The sequence below is a fragment of the Salmo salar genome, chromosome 02, assembly GCF_965601325.2.
Source record: "Salmo salar chromosome 02, fSalSal1, whole genome shotgun sequence".
NCBI classification, from domain to species: domain Eukaryota; kingdom Metazoa; phylum Chordata; class Actinopteri; order Salmoniformes; family Salmonidae; genus Salmo; species Salmo salar.
In genome coordinates this window covers 925,001-941,891 of record NC_138292.1, presented here as the reverse complement: position 1 = coordinate 941,891, position 16,891 = coordinate 925,001, and the positions used below count along the sequence as shown (strand labels likewise).

The window sequence follows — 16,891 nt, the reverse complement described above, 5'->3', positions numbered from 1 at the left end:
TCAGTTGATGGTTTTACTGTAGTTATTGGTTTGTTTATTGTTTCAGTTGATGGTTTTACTGTAGTTATTGGTTTGTTTATTGTTTCAGTTGATGGTTTTACTGTAGTTATTGGTTTGTTTATTGTTTCAGTTGATGGTTTTACTGTAGTTATTGGTTTGTTTATTGTTTCAGTTGATGGTTTTACTGTAGTTATTGGTTTGTTTATTGTTTCAGTTGATGGTTTTACTGTAGTTATTGGTTTGTTTATTGGTTCAGTTGATGGTTTTACTGTAGTTATTGGTTTGTTTATTGTTTCAGTTGATGGTTTTACTGTAGTTATTGGTTTGTTTATTGTTTCAGTTGATGGTTTTACTGTAGTTATTGGTTTGTTTATTGTTTCAGTTGATGGTTTTACTGTAGTTATTGGTTTGTTTATTGTTTCAGTTGATGGTTTTACTGTAGTTATTGGTTTGTTTATTGTTTCAGTTGATGGTTTTACTGTAGTTATTGGTTTGTTTATTGTTTCAGTTGATGGTTTTACTGTAGTTATTGGTTTGTTTATTGTTTCAGTTGATGGTTTTACTGTAGTTATTGGTTTGTTTATTGTTTCAGTTGATGGTTTTACTGTAGTTATTGTTTCAGTTGATGGTTTTACTGTAGTTATTGGTTTGTTTATTGTTTCAGTTGATGGTTTTACTGTAGTTATTGGTTTGTTTATTGTTTCAGTTGATGGTTTTACTGTAGTTATTGGTTTGTTTATTGTTTCAGTTGATGGTTTTACTGTAGTTATTGGTTTGTTTATTGTTTCAGTTGATGGTTTTACTGTAGTTATTGGTTTGTTTATTGTTTCAGTTGATGGTTTTACTGTAGTTATTGGTTTGTTTATTGTTTCAGTTGATGGTTTTACTGTAGTTATTGGTTTGTTTATTGTTTCAGTTGATGGTTTTACTGTAGTTATTGGTTTGTTTATTGGTTCAGTTGATGGTTTTACTGTAGTTATTGGTTTGTTTATTGTTTCAGTTGATGGTTTTACTGTAGTTATTGGTTTGTTTATTGTTTCAGTTGATGGTTTTACTGTAGTTATTGGTTCAGTTGATGGTTTTACTGTAGTTATTGGTTTGTTTATTGTTTCAGTTGATGGTTTTACTGTAGTTATTGGTTTGTTTATTGTTTCAGTTGATGGTTTTACTGTAGTTATTGGTTTGTTTATTGTTTCAGTTGATGGTTTTACTGTAGTTATTGGTTTGTTTATTGTTTCAGTTGATGGTTTTACTGTAGTTATTGGTTTGTTTATTGTTTCAGTTGATGGTTTTACTGTAGTTATTGGTTTGTTTATTGTTTCAGTTGATGGTTTTACTGTAGTTATTGGTTTGTTTATTGTTTCAGTTGATGGTTTTACTGTAGTTATTGGTTTGTTTATTGTTTCAGTTGATGGTTTTACTGTAGTTATTGGTTTGTTTATTGTTTCAGTTGATGGTTTTACTGTAGTTATTGTTTCAGTTGATGGTTTTACTGCAGTTATTGGTTTGTTTATTGTTTCAGTTGATGGTTTTACTGTAGTTATTGGTTTGTTTATTGTTTCAGTTGATGGTTTTACTGTAGTTATTGGTTTGTTTATTGTTTCAGTTGATGGTTTTACTGTAGTTATTGGTTTGTTTATTGTTTCAGTTGATGGTTTTACTGTAGTTATTGGTTTGTTTATTGTTTCAGTTGATGGTTTTACTGTAGTTATTGGTTTGTTTATTGTTTCAGTTGATGGTTTTACTGTAGTTATTGGTTTGTTTATTGTTTCAGTTGATGGTTTTACTGTAGTTATTGGTTTGTTTATTGTTTCAGTTGATGGTTTTACTGTAGTTATTGGTTTGTTTATTGTTTCAGTTGATGGTTTTACTGTAGTTATTGGTTTGTTTATTGTTTCAGTTGATGGTTTTACTGTAGTTATTGGTTTGTTTATTTGTTTCAGGCCAGAAACCCAAAATATATTTATGCAACAATAAGAAACATCTATAACAACGGATGGTGGAACGTGTGGCGTCTGTTGAAGACATCAGGAACATTAAGGAAATAAAAAAAAATAACATGAAAAAGCCACGGCACTTCCTGTGCATTTCCTGAGAAATGGGAAATGAATAAAGAATAATCTTTATCAACATTTCCCCTACAGATATGGTACAGCAGCCAGGGACTCAAAGCCAGAGTTGTTCCTGAGAAGGCTCAAATTCAATGTGCAGGTATTGTGATTCCTTTTTATATATATATAACATTTTAATTGGACCCTGCATCTGAAAATGTAGTTGGATGTGTGTGTGTGTGTGTGTAAACTACTTGTGAATGTCTCATTGAGTATTCTCTCTAGTAATATCTCCTGTTGTTCCTAAACAGACCAAACAGAAAGACCACAAAGACCTCACCTGTACCATCATAGTCTCTTTGTACTGTTTCTTCTGGGTGACCTTGATGGGCGGCAGCTTGGTGACGGCTGACACCAGGAAGTTCATCAGGATGTCTTCACAGTTAGACAGCTGGTCCACCAGGCCCCTCAGACTAGCCGGCAGGTAACTGGTGTACAGGTAGTGGTAATATCTACAGGTAAAGACAGGTACAGGTAGGGTTAGGGTTAGACCGGGAGGGTTAAGGTCAGGGTTCACAGTTAGACAGCTGGTCCACCAGGCCCCTCAGACTGGCCGGCAGGTAACTGGTGTACAGGTAGTGGTAATATCTCCAGGTAGTGGTAATATCTCCAGGTAGTGGTAATATCTACAGGTAGTGATAATATCCAGGTAAAGACAGGTAGTGGTAATATCTCCAGGTAGTGGTAATATCTACAGATAGTGGTGATATCTACAGGTAAAGACAGGTAGTGGTAATATCTCCAGGTAAAGACAGGTAGTGGTAATATCTCCAGGTAAAGACAGGTAGTGGTAATAGCTACAGGTAAAGACAGGTAGTGGTAATAGCTACAGGTAAAGACAGGTAGTGGTAATATCTCCAGGTAGTGGTAATATCTACAGGTAAAGACAGGTAGTGGTAATATCCCCAGGTAAAGACAGGTAGTGGTAATATCTCCAGGTAAAGACAGGTAGTGGTAATATCTCCAGGTAAAGACAGGTAGTGGTAATATCTCCAGGTAAATACAGGTAGTGGTAATATCTACAGGTAAAGACAGGTAGTGGTAATATCTACAGGTAAAGACAGGTAGTGGTAATATCTCCAGGTAGTGGTAATATCTCCAGGTAAAGACAGGTAGTGGTAATATCTCCAGGTAGTGGTAATATCTCCAGGTAGTGGTAATATCTCCAGGTAGTGGTAATATCTCCAGGTAAAGACAGGTAGTGGTAATATCTCCAGGTAAAGACAGGTAGTGGTAATATCTCCAGGTAAAGACAGGTAGCGGTAATATCTACAGGTAGTGGTAATATCCCCAGGTAAAGACAGGTAGTGGTAATATCTCCAGGTAAAGACAGGTAGTGGTAATATCTACAGGTAAAGACAGGTAGTGGTAATATCCCCAGGTAAAGACAGGTAGTGGTAATATCTCCAGGTAAAGACAGGTAGTGGTAATATCTCCAGGTAAAGACAGGTAGTGGTAATATCTCCAAGTAAAGACAGGTAGTGGTAATATCTCCAGGTAAAGACAGGTAGTGGTAATATCTACAGGTAAAGACAGGTAGTGGTAATATCTACAGGTAAAGACAGGTAGTGGTAATATCTACAGGTAAAGACAGGTAGTGGTAATATCTCCAGGTAGTGGTAATATCTCCAGGTAGTGGTAATATCCCCAGGTAAAGACAGGTAGTGGTAATATCTCCAGGTAAAGACAGGTAGTGGTAATATCTCCAGGTAAAGACAGGTAGTGGTAATATCTACAGGTAGTGGTAATATCTCCAGGTAGTGGTAATATCCCCAGGTAAAGACAGGTCGTGGTAATATCTCCAGGTAAAGACAGGTAGTGGTAATATCTCCAGGTAAAGACAGGTAGTGGTAATATCTACAGGTAGTGGTAATATCTCCAGGTAAAGACAGGTAGTGGTAATATCTACAGGTAGTGGTAATATCCCCAGGTAAAGACAGGTAGTGGTAATATCTCCAGGTAAAGACAGGTAGTGGTAATATCTCCAGGTAAAGACAGGTAGTGGTAATATCTCCAGGTAAAGACAGGTAGTGGTAATATCTCCAGGTAAAGACAGGTAGTGGTAATATCTACAGGTAAAGACAGGTAGTGGTAATATCTCCAGGTAGTGGTAATATCTACAGGTAAAGACAGGTAGTGGTAATATCTCCAGGTAGTGGTAATATCTACAGGTAAAGACAGGTAGTGGTAATATCTCCAGGTAAAGACAGGTAGTGGTAATATCTCCAGGTAGTGGTAATATCTACAGGTAGTGGTGATATCTACAGGTAAAGACAGGTAGTGGTAATATCTCCAGGTAAAGACAGGTAGTGGTAATATCTCCAGGTAAATACAGGTAGTGGTAATATCTACAGGTAAAGACAGGTAGTGGTAATATCTACAGGTAAAGACAGGTAGTGGTAATATCTCCAGGTAGTGGTAATATCTCCAGGTAAAGACAGGTAGTGGTAATATCTCCAGGTAAAGACAGGTAGTGGTAATATCTCCAGGTAAAGACAGGTAGTGGTAATATCTCCAGGTAAAGACAGGTAGTGGTAATATCTCCAGGTAAAGACAGGTAGTGGTAATATCTCCAGGTAAAGACAGGTAGTGGTAATATCTCCAGGTAAAGACAGGTAGTGGTAATATCTCCAGGTAAAGACAGGTAGTGGTAATATCTCCAGGTAAAGACAGGTAGTGGTAATATCTACAGGTAAAGACAGGTAGTGGTAATATCTACAGGTAAAGACAGGTAGTGGTAATATCTCCAGGTAAAGACAGGTAGTGGTAATATCTCCAGGTAAAGACAGGTAGTGGTAATATCTCCAGGTAAAGACAGGTAGTGGTAATATCTCCAGGTAAAGACAGGTAGTGGTAATATCTCCAGGTAGTGGTAATATCTCCAGGTAGTGGTAATATCCCCAGGTAAAGACAGGTAGTGGTAATATCTCCAGGTAAAGACAGGTAGTGGTAATATCTCCAGGTAAAGACAGGTAGTGGTAATATCTACAGGTAGTGGTAATATCTCCAGGTAAAGACAGGTAGTGGTAATATCTACAGGTAGTGGTAATATCCCAGGTAAAGACAGGTAGTGGTAATATCTCCAGGTAAAGACAGGTAGTGGTAATATCTCCAGGTAAAGACAGGTAGTGGTAATATCTCCAGGTAAAGACAGGTAGTGGTAATATCTCCAGGTAAAGACAGGTAGTGGTAATATCTCCAGGTAAAGACAGGTAGTGGTAATATCTCCAGGTAAAGACAGGTAGTGGTAATATCTCCAGGTAAAGACAGGTAGTGGTAATATCTCCAGGTAGTGGTAATATCTACAGGTAAAGACAGGTAGTGGTAATATCTCCAGGTAAAGACAGGTAGTGGTAATATCTCCAGGTAGTGGTAATATCTCAGGTAGTGGTGATATCTACAGGTAAAGACAGGTAGTGGTAATATCTCCAGGTAAAGACAGGTAGTGGTAATATCTCCAGGTAGTGGTAATATCTACAGGTAGTGGTAATATCTACAGGTAAAGACAGGTAGTGGTAATATCTCCAGGTAAAGACAGGTCAGTGGTAATATCTCCAGGTAGTGGTAATATCTCCAGGTAAAGACAGGTAGTGGTAATATCTCCAGGTAAAGACAGGTAGTGGTAATATCTCCAGGTAAAGACAGGTAGTGGTAATATCTCCAGGTAAAGACAGGTAGTGGTAATATCTCCAGGTAAAGACAGGTAGTGGTAATATCGTACAGGTAGTGGTAATATCTCCAGGTAAAGACAGGTAGTGGTAATATCTCCAGGTAAAGACAGGTAGTGGTAATATCTCCAGGTAAAGACAGGTAGTGGTAATATCTACAGGTAAAGACAGGTAGTGGTAATATCTCCAGGTAAAGACAGGTAGTGGTAATATCTCCAGGTAAAGACAGGTAGTGGTAATATCTACAGGTAAAGACAGGTAGTGGTAATATCTACAGGTAAAGACAGGTAGTGGTAATATCTCCAGGTAGTGGTAATATCTCCAGGTAAAGACAGGTAGTGGTAATATCTCCAGGTAGTGGTAATATCTACAGGTAGTGGTAATATCTCCAGGTAGTGGTAATATCTCCAGGTAAAGACAGGTAGTGGTAATATCTCCAGGTAAAGACAGGTAGTGGTAATATCTCCAGGTAAAGACAGGTAGCGGTAATATCTACAGGTAGTGGTAATATCCCCAGGTAAAGACAGGTAGTGGTAATATCTCCAGGTAAAGACAGGTAGTGGTAATATCTACAGGTAAAGACAGGTAGTGGTAATATCTACAGGTAAAGACAGGTAGTGGTAATATCTCCAGGTAAAGACAGGTAGTGGTAATATCTCCAGGTAAAGACAGGTAGTGGTAATATCTACAGGTAAAGACAGGTAGTGGTAATATCTCCAGGTAAAGACAGGTAGTGGTAATATCTCCAGGTAGGGAATACCCAGGTAGTGGTAATATCCCCAGGTAAAGACAGGTAGTGGTAATATCTCCAGGTAAAGACAGGTAGTGGTAATATCTCCAGGTAAAGACAGGTAGTGGTAATATCTACAGGTAGTGGTAATATCTCCAGGTAAAGACAGGTAGTGGTAATATCTACAGGTAGTGGTAATATCTACAGGTAAAGACAGGTAGTGGTAATATCTCCAGGTAAAGACAGGTAGTGGTAATATCTCCAGGTAAAGACAGGTAGTGGTAATATCTACAGGTAGTGGTAATATCTCCAGGTAGTGGTAATATCCCCAGGTAAAGACAGGTAGTGGTAATATCTCCAGGTAAAGACAGGTAGTGGTAATATCTCCAGGTAAAGACAGGTAGTGGTAATATCTCCAGGTAAAGACAGGTAGTGGTAATATCTCCAGGTAAAGACAGGTAGTGGTAATATGTACAGGTAGTGGTAATATCTCCAGGTAAAGACAGGTAGTGGTAATATCTCCAGGTAAAGACAGGTAGTGGTAATATCTCCAGGTAAAGACAGGTAGTGGTAATATCTACAGGTAAAGACAGGTAGTGGTAATATCTCCAGGTAGTGGTAATATCTACAGGTAAAGACAGGTAGTGGTAATATCTACAGGTAAAGACAGGTAGTGGTAATATCTCCAGGTAGTGGTAATATCTACAGGTAGTGGTGATATCTACAGGTAAAGACAGGTAGTGGTAATATCCCCAGGTAAAGACAGGTAGTGGTAATATTTCCAGGTAAAGACAGGTAGTGGTAATATCTCCAGGTAGTGGTAATATCTACAGGTAGTGGTAATATCTCCAGGTAAAGACAGGTAGTGGTAATATCTACAGGTAAAGACAGGTAGTGGTAATATCTCCAGGTAAAGACAGGTAGTGGTAATATCTCCAGGTAGTGGTAATATCTACAGGTAGTGGTAATATCTCCAGGTAAAGACAGGTAGTGGTAATATCTCCAGGTAGTGGTAATATCTACAGGTAGTGGTAATATCTCCAGGTAAAGACAGGTAGTGGTAATATCTCCAGGTAAAGACAGGCAGTGGTAATATCTCCAGGTAGTGGTAATATCCCCAGGTAAAGACAGGTAGTGGTAATATCTAGAGGACAGGTAACATTAGTTGCGAGTCAGAGTTCATTCAGCTCCCCTATAGCTGTTTTGATATGAAACAGTCAAAGCTGTGGCTCAACGGAAGCCCGATCCTACTCCTGGAGAGCTAACTACCCACCTGCCACGTTTTGTTTCAGCCCTAATCTAACACACCTGATTCTTCTCACCTGTGGTATATAGCAGCTCCTGTCAGGACCATAGAGTAGTCGTTGGTCCACTTGGAGGTGTAACCCCACCTCTCCTTGTTGCTGTCCCAGAAATGACTCCTGGCCGGGTATCCCACAATCCTCTCTGGGAAACTCTGCCACACCGTGAAAGCAAAGTCCACCTGCAAAAGGGAGAGAGAGTGGTTGACATTGAGCACCTATTGCTCGTTATACAACTACAGTATATGATGCAATCCTTCCGTTCAGCTTCAGCTCATCTGTTATGATAGTGCATCCAGCATATATAGATGAAGTTGGCCGTTTTCTCATAGCTTTGCCCATGTCATTTATATAAAATGGTGAACACCGGGCTATCTGCATTGTGTCCCACCCACCAACCCCTCTTTTACGCTACTGCTACTCTCTGTTCATCATATATGCATATATGGAGCGGCAGGGTAGCCTAGTGGTTAGAGCGTTGGGCTAGCAACCGAAAGGTTGCAAGTTCAAATCCCCGAGCTGACAAGGTACAAATCTGTCGTTCTGCCCCTGAACAAGACAGTTAACCCACTGCTCCCCGGTAGGCCGTCATTGTAAATAAGAATTTGTTCTTAACCGACTTGCCTAGTTAAATAAAGGTAAAAAATAAAATAGTCACTTTAACCATATCCTAATGTACATACTACCTCAATCAGCCCGACTAACCGGTGTCTGTATGTAGCCTCGCTACCTGTCTTTTTACCTACCTATTGTTCCCCTAATACCTTTTTTGCAATATTGGTTAGAGCTGTTGTATTCAGCGCACGTGACAAATAAACTTAGATTTATTTTATTTGAGAACTGGGCCTAAAATAGAACCTTGTGGTACCCCTTTAGTTACATACAGTAATAAACTACTGGCAGTAACTCACCTCAGTAGTAGAGAGAACTGTATCCTCGTCCAGACTCAGAACGGCGTCTGTTGATATTGTGTCATAGGGCAGGAAACGACTGCTCATCACCTGAAGACATAGCAACAAACAGTAGGGCTCTTCACTGCAACAACAATCAATGCAAATGACTAGATATCTGAGAACAATCAATACAAGTCACTAGATATCTCAGAACAATCAATTCAAGTCACTAGACATCTAAGAACAATCAATACAAGTCACTAGACATCTAAGAACAATCAATACAAGTCACTAGATATCTGAGAACAATCAATACAAGTCACTAGATATCTGAGAACAATCAATACAAGTCACTAGATATCTTGGAACAATTAATACAAGTCACTAGATATCTTAGACAATCAAAACAAGTCACTAGATATCTTAGAACAATCAATACAAGTCACTAGATATCTTGGAACAATCAATACAAATCACTAGATATCTGAGAACAATCAATACAAGTCACTAGATATCTTGGAACAATCAATACAAGTCACTAGAAATCTGAGAACAATCAATACAAATCACTAGATATCTGAGAACAATCAATACAAATCACTAGATATCTTGGAACAATCAATACAAGTCACTAGATATCTGAGAACAATCAATACAAGTCACTACATATCTGAGAACAATCAATACAAGTCACTAGATATCTTGGAACAATCAATACAAGTCACTAGATATCTTGGAACAATCAATACAAGTCACTAGAATGTGCTTACCAGGGCTATATTTCAACTTCTCTCTGTATCCATCAGCATATTGATGTATATGAAGCTATAGGAGAAGAGGACTCACCTTGCTCTCCCCATCTATGACCAGGACAGGTACTGAGGACTCACCTTGCTCTCCCCAGCTATGACCAGGACAGGTACTGAGGACTAACCTTGCTCTCCCCATCTATGACCAGGACAGGTACTGAGGACTAACCTTGTTCTCCCCATCTATGACCAGGACAGGTACTGAGGACTCACCTTGCTCTCCCCAGCTATGACCAGGACAGGTACTGAGGACTAACCTTGCTCTCCCCATCTATGACCAGGACAGGTACTGAGGACTCACCTTGCTCTCCCCATCTATGACCAGGACAGGTACTGAGGACTCACCTTGCTCTCCCCAGCTATGACCAGGACAGGTACTGAGGACTAACCTTGCTCTCCCCATCTATGACCAGGACAGGTACTGAGGACTCACCTTGCTCTCCCCATCTATGACCAGGACAGGTACTGAGGACTCACCTTTCTCTCCCCATCTATGACCAGGACAGGTACTGAGGACTCACCTTGCTCTCCCCATCTATGACCAGGACAGGTACTGAGGTGGCTGGCCAGCGGTGTTTGGCCGGGAGAGGCTTGTCACAGTTCCATAGGACTATCACCTGGAAAAATATTACATACATTTAAACATGAAATTACGTTTTCATTAGGATGGATTATATCATAACCAAAAGCTACTACAGTTGAAGTGGGAAGTTTACATACACCTTAGCCAAATACATTTAAACTCAGTTTTTCACAATTCCTGGCATTTAATCCTAGTAAAAATTCCCTGTTTTAGGTCAGTTAGGATCACCACTTTATTTAAAAAATGTGAAATGTCAGAATAATAATAGAGAGAATGATTTATTTCAGCTTTTATTTCTTTCATCACATTCCCAGTAGGTCAGAAGTTTACATACACTCAATTAGTATTTGGTGGCATTGCCTTAAATTGTTTAACTTGGGTCAAACGTTTCGGGTAGCCTTCCACAAGCTTCCCACAATAAGTTGGGTGAATTTTGGCCCATTCCTCCTGACAGAGCTGGTGTAACTGAGTCAGGTTTGTAGACCTCCTTGCTCGCAAACACTTTTTCAGTTCTGCCCACTATTTTTCTACAGTATTGAGGTCAGGGCTATGTGATGGCCACTCCAATACCTTGACTTTGTTGTCCTTAAGCCATTTTGCCACAATTTTGGAAGTATGCTTGAGGTCATTGTCCATTTGGAAGACCCATTTGCGACCAAGCTTTAACTTCCTGACTGATGTCTTGAGATGTTGCTTCAATATATGCACATAATTTTCCTTCCTCATGATGCCATCTATTTTGTGACGTGCACCAGACCCTCCTGCAGCAAAGCACCCCCACAACATGATGCTGCCACCCCCGTGCTTCACGGTTGGGATGGTGTTCTTCGGCTTGCAAGCCTCCCCCCTTTTCCTCCAAACATAACGATGGTCATTATGGCCAAACAGTTCTATTTTTGTTTCATCAGACCAGCGGACATTTCTCCAAAAAGTACACTCTTTGTCCCCATGTGCAGTTGCAAACCGTAGTCTGGCTTTTTTATGGCGGTTTTGGAGCAGTGGCTTCTTCCTTGCTGAGCGGCCTTTCAGGTTATGTCGATATAGGACTCGTTTTACTGCGGATATAGATACTTTTGTACCTCTTTACTCCAACATCTTCACAAGGTCCTTTGCTGTTGTTCTGGGATTGATTTGCACTTTTTGCACCAAAGTACATTCATCTCTAGGAGACAGAGATGCGTCTCCTTCCTGAGTGGTATGACGACTGCATGGTCCCATGGTGTTTATACTTGCGCACTATTGTTTGTACAGATGAATGTGGTACCTTCAGGCATTTGGAAATTGCTCCCAAGGATGACCCAGACTTGTGGAGGTCTACAATTTTTGTTCTGAGGTCTTGGCTGATTTCTTTTGATTTTCCCATGATGTCAAGCAAAGAGACACTGAGCTTGACGGTAGGTCTTGAAATACATCCACAGGTACACCTCCAATTGACTCAAATTATGTCAATTAGCCTATCAGAAGCTTCTAAAGCCATGACATAATTTTCTGGAATTTTCCAAACTGTTTAAAGGCACAGTCAACTTCTGTAAACTTCTGACCCACTGGAATTGTGATACAGTGAATTATAAGTGAAATAATCTGTCTGTAAACAATTGTTGGAAAAATTACTTGTGTCATGCACAAAGTAGATGTCCTAACCGACTTGCCAAAACTATAGTTTGTTAACAAGAAATTTGTGGAGTGGTTGAAAAACGAGTTTTAATGACTCCAACCTAAGTGTATGTAAACTTCCCGACTTCAACTGTATATGAATTATGATGACCTGATATAAAAGCACACATTCATGTCACATTGATAAAGAAATCTATATGGGTGACAACATGACATGTGCAACACAGAGATATAATTATACACCTAACTCAAAATAACAAGGTTCTTGTTGCAGAAGCAGTTGTATTTCTGGGTTCATTCCATGACTCATGCCGACCACACACAGCATGGCGCTAGCTGTTACCTAGACAAAGTACTGAGACTTGGCGACCCGCCACCAGGAGCCAAAAATCTACTTTCTACAAGGTCAGGTTGCTGAAGGATTTCTGGGTTCATTCTATGACTCATGATGACCACATATGGGCATGCGGTGTTGGGAGTTACCTGGGCACACAAACAATACTGACACTGATAGTCTACCTGGACACAGTGTTGAGATGTGAGTTAGATAGTCTACCTGGACACAGTGTTGAGATGTGAGTTAGATAGTCTACCTGGACACAGTGTTGAGATGTGAGTTAGTTAGTCTACCTGGACACAGTGTTGAGATGTGAGTTAGTTAGTCTACCTGGACACAGTGTTGAGATGTGAGTTAGATAGTCTACCTGGACACAGTGTTGAGATGTGAGTTAGATAGTCTACCTGGACACAGTGTTGAGATGTGAGTTAGTTAGTCTACCTGAACACAGTGTTGAGATGTGAGTTAGTTAGTCTACCTGAACACAGTGTTGAGATGTGAGTTAGTTAGTCTACCTGGACACAGTGTTGAGATGTGAGTTAGTTAGTCTACCTGGACACAGTGTTGAGATGTGAGTTAGTTAGTCTACCTGGACACAGTGTTGAGATGTGAGTTAGTTAGTCTACCTGGACACAGTGTTGAGATGTGAGTTAGTTAGTCTACCTGGACACAGTGTTGAGATGTGAGTTAGTTAGTCTACCTGGACACAGTGTTGAGATGATAGTCTACCTGGACACAGTGTTGAGATGTGAGTTAGATAGTCTACCTGGACACAGTGTTGAGATGTGAGTTAGTTAGTCTACCTGAACACAGTGTTGAGATGTGAGTTAGTTAGTCTACCTGAACACAGTGTTGAGATGTGAGTTAGTTAGTCTACCTGGACACAGTGTTGAGATGTGAGTTAGTTAGTCTACCTGGACACAGTGTTGAGATGTGAGTTAGTTAGTCTACCTGGACACAGTGTTGAGATGTGAGTTAGTTAGTCTACCTGGACACAGTGTTGAGATGTGAGTTAGTTAGTCTACCTGGACACAGTGTTGAGATGTGAGTTAGTTAGTCTACCTGGACACAGTGTTGAGATGTGAGTTAGATAGTCTACCTGGACACAGTGTTGAGATGTGAGTTAGTTAGTCTACCTGGACACAGTGTTGAGATGTGAGTTAGTTAGTCTACCTGGACACAGTGTTGAGATGTGAGTTAGTTAGTCTACCTGGACACAGTGTTGAGATGTGAGTTAGTTAGTCTACCTGGACACAGTGTTGAGATGTGAGTTAGATAGTCTACCTGGACACAGTGTTGAGATGTGAGTTAGTTAGTCTACCTGGACACAGTGTTGAGATGTGAGTTAGTTAGTCTACCTGGACACAGTGTTGAGATGTGAGTTAGTTAGTCTACCTGGACACAGTGTTGAGATGTGAGTTAGTTAGTCTACCTGGACACAGTGTTGAGATGTGAGTTAGATAGTCTACCTGGACACAGTGTTGAGATGTGAGTTAGTTAGTCTACCTGGACACAGTGTTGAGATGTGAGTTAGTTAGTCTACCTGGACACAGTGTTGAGATGTGAGTTAGTTAGTCTACCTGGACACAGTGTTGAGATGTGAGTTAGTTAGTCTACCTGGACACAGTGTTGAGATGTGAGTTAGATAGTCTACCTGGACACAGTGTTGAGATGTGAGTTAGATAGTCTACCTGGACACAGTGTTGAGATGTGAGTTAGTTAGTCTACCTGGACACAGTGTTGAGATGTGAGTTAGATAGTCTACCTGGACACAGTGTTGAGATGTGAGTTAGTTAGTCTACCTGGACACAGTGTTGAGATGTGAGTTAGATAGTCTACCTGGACACAGTGTTGAGATGTGAGTTAGATAGTCTACCTGGACACAGTGTTGAGATGTGAGTTAGTTAGTCTACCTGGACACAGTGTTGAGATGTGAGTTAGATAGTCTACCTGCAGTCTACCTGGACACAGTGTTGAGATGTGAGTTAGTTAGTCTACCTGGACACAGTGTTGAGATGTGAGTTAGTCAGTCTACCTGGACACAGTGTTGAGATGTGAGTTAGTTAGTCTACCTGGACACAGTACTGGGACTTAGCGACAGCCACCAGTAGCTTCAGGATGGGCTGAGACTGGGAGACCAGGGGAGTCACAGCATGGATGACCGCTGTGAACTTGGGACGAGGCTTGATACCTGAAACACAGCCAAATAGCAACAATATTAACTACATCAGAGCCACTTCCAGTCGTCAGTGCCTACATTTACGAGTGCACATGATCCCTGCAGGAATTGAACCTTTCAACCCTGGCATGGCTGACGCCAATACTCTTTACCCACTGAGCTACACAGGACGAATGTCAAAGTCAACAATGTTATCAAGATGATTTAATTATTAACACCAAAGATGCTGGAAATGTGTCCCTCCTTCACACATTGCATCTCATCATGATGTATTGTTTGAGGCACAGTGTAACAGGGACTGCAGTGTAGCAGGGACTGCGGTGTAGCAGGGACTGCGGTGTAGCAGGGACTGCGGTGTAGCAGGGACTGGAGGGACTGCGGTGTAGCAGGGACTGCGGTGTAGCAGGGACTGCGGTGTAGCAGGGACTGCGGTTGAAGATTAGCCGGCTGGCTAAAACCGGCACTTTTACTGAAACGTTGATTAATGTGCACTGTCCCTGTAAAAATACAAAATAAACTCAACTCAACAGTGATCTAGCCAGTGAATACAGTAGCTAGCTACCAGTCAGAATATTTAAACACTTCTTCCTCATCAATTCTCCCAATCCTGAATCCCACTACTTCCAATACTGCCCCCCCTGGTGACCAGAGCTCAATTCAGCTCGTCTCTCCGATGGGATTACAGTCATCGGGGGCTGAGAGAGGAAGGGTAGCCGTTTCTATACACACATAAATAAGGCTGTGTGACAGCTTGGGCTTGATGAGCTCCAGTCTTAGTTTCATCTGACTCCGGCTTTAATTGGGGGGGGAAACGGTATCAAAGATTGTGTCAGTCACCAGGTTAACGTAACGACCTCCCAAGACGAACGGTTAGAGTTTTGTTTCATGAATCTTGATGTGGAGGAAGCTCTGCAGAGTGGTCGCTAGCTGGCACAGCCCCAAAGTCATACAATCCTAACCTTAACCACACTGCTAACCCTAATGCCTAACCTTAACCACACTGCTAACCCTAATGACTAACCTTAACCACACTGCTAACCCTAATGCCTAACCCTAACCTTAACCACACTGCTAACCCTAATGACTAACCTTAACCACACTGCTAACCCTAATGCCTAACCTTAACCACACTGCTAACCCTAATGACTAACCTTAACCACACTGCTAACCCTAATGCCTAACCTTAACCACACTGCTAACCCTAATGACTAACCTTAACCACACTGCTAACCCTAATGCCTAACCTTAACCACACTGCTAACCCTAATGCCTAACCCTAACCTTAACCACACTGCTAACCCTAATGCCTAACCTTAACCACACTGCTAACCCTAATGACTAACCTTAACCACACTGCTAACCCTAATGCCTAACCTTAACCACACTGCTAACCCTAATGCCTAACCCTAACCTTAACCACACTGCTAACCCTAATGCCTAACCCTAACCACACTGCTAACCCTAATCACACTGCTAACCCTAATGCCTAACCTTAACCACACTGCTAACTCTAATGCCTAACCCTAACCTTAACCACACTGCTAACCCTAATGCCTTACCCTAACCTTAACCACACTGCTAACCCTAATGCCTTACCCTAACCTTAACCACACTGCTAACCCTAATGCCTTACCCTAACCTTAACCACACTGCTAACCCTAACGCCTTACCCTAACCTTAACCACACTGCTAACCCTAATGCCTAACCTTAACCACACTGCTAACCCTAATGCATAACCCTAACCACACTGCTAACCCTAATGCCTAACCTTAACCACACTGCTAACCCTAATGCCTAACCTTAACTACACTGCTAACCCTAATGCCTAACCTTAACTACACTGCTAACCCTAATGCCTAACCTTAACTACACTGCTAACCCTAATGCCTAACCCTAACCTTAACCACACTGCTAACCCTAATGCCTAACCCTAACCTTAGATAAAAAATTTTCCTCCATGAATTTTTACAATATAGACCATTTTGACTTTGTAGCTGTCCCATCTAGCAGACATTACTCAGTACTGCCTCCAGGACAAGACTCTAATAAACATTAACCTGCTCACAAGTCGGTGTGTGTGTGTGTGTGTGTGTGTGTGTGTGTGTGTGTGTGTGTGTGTGTGTGTGTGTGTGTGTGTGTGTGTGTGTGGGGGGGGGGGATTGTATCAATTCAATTGGAAAAGCAAAACAGAGATACAAAACACAATCATAGAAAACAAACACATTCTTCAATCAGCCGTCTGAATTACCCTCGGACACCTGATCATCAACTTTCACGGTCCTCATCCAGCCGTCTGAATTACCCTCGGACACCTGATCATCAACTTTCACGGTCCTCATCCAGCCGTCTGAATTACCCTCGGACACCTGATCATCAACTTTGAAGGTCCTCATCCAGCCATCTGAATTACCCTCGGACACCTGATCATCAACTTTCACGGTCCTCATCCAGCCGTCTGAATTACCCTCGGACACCTGATCATCAACTTTGAAGGTCCTCATCCAGCCGTCTGAATTACCCTCGGACACCTGATCATCAACTTTGAGGGTCCTCATCCAGCCATCTGAATTACCCTCGGACACCTGATCATCAACTTTGAAGGTCCTCATCCAGCCATCTGAATTACCCTCGGACACCTGATCATCAACTTTCACGGTCCTCATCC

The 16,891-nt window shown here is 41.2% G+C and overlaps 1 protein-coding gene across 4 annotated transcripts in view; it reads right to left on the bottom strand.

The window, feature by feature from the left end:
• Positions 1-16,891, bottom strand: part of LOC145859469 (exostosin-1a) — a 104,193-nt gene that overhangs the window by 6,758 nt on the left and 80,544 nt on the right. For 3 of the 4 annotated variants that reach the window (XR_014379688.1, XR_014379689.1, XM_082958943.1), the window contains exons 6-10: positions 14,119-14,237; positions 10,034-10,129; positions 8,722-8,811; positions 7,832-7,992; positions 2,392-2,563 (exon numbers count right to left, since the gene is read on the bottom strand). Coding sequence is in view for 2 of the 4 variants with exons in the window: in XM_082958943.1 (XP_082815069.1) it covers positions 2,392-2,563; positions 7,832-7,992; positions 8,722-8,811; positions 10,034-10,129; positions 14,119-14,237 (638 nt within the window). In the remaining 2 variants the exon portion in view is untranslated. Of the gene's footprint in view, positions 1-2,391; positions 2,564-2,602; positions 2,700-7,831; positions 7,993-8,721; positions 8,812-10,033; positions 10,130-14,118; positions 14,238-16,891 lie in introns of those variants that run through there. The other variant, XM_082958950.1, reaches the window with a different exon arrangement.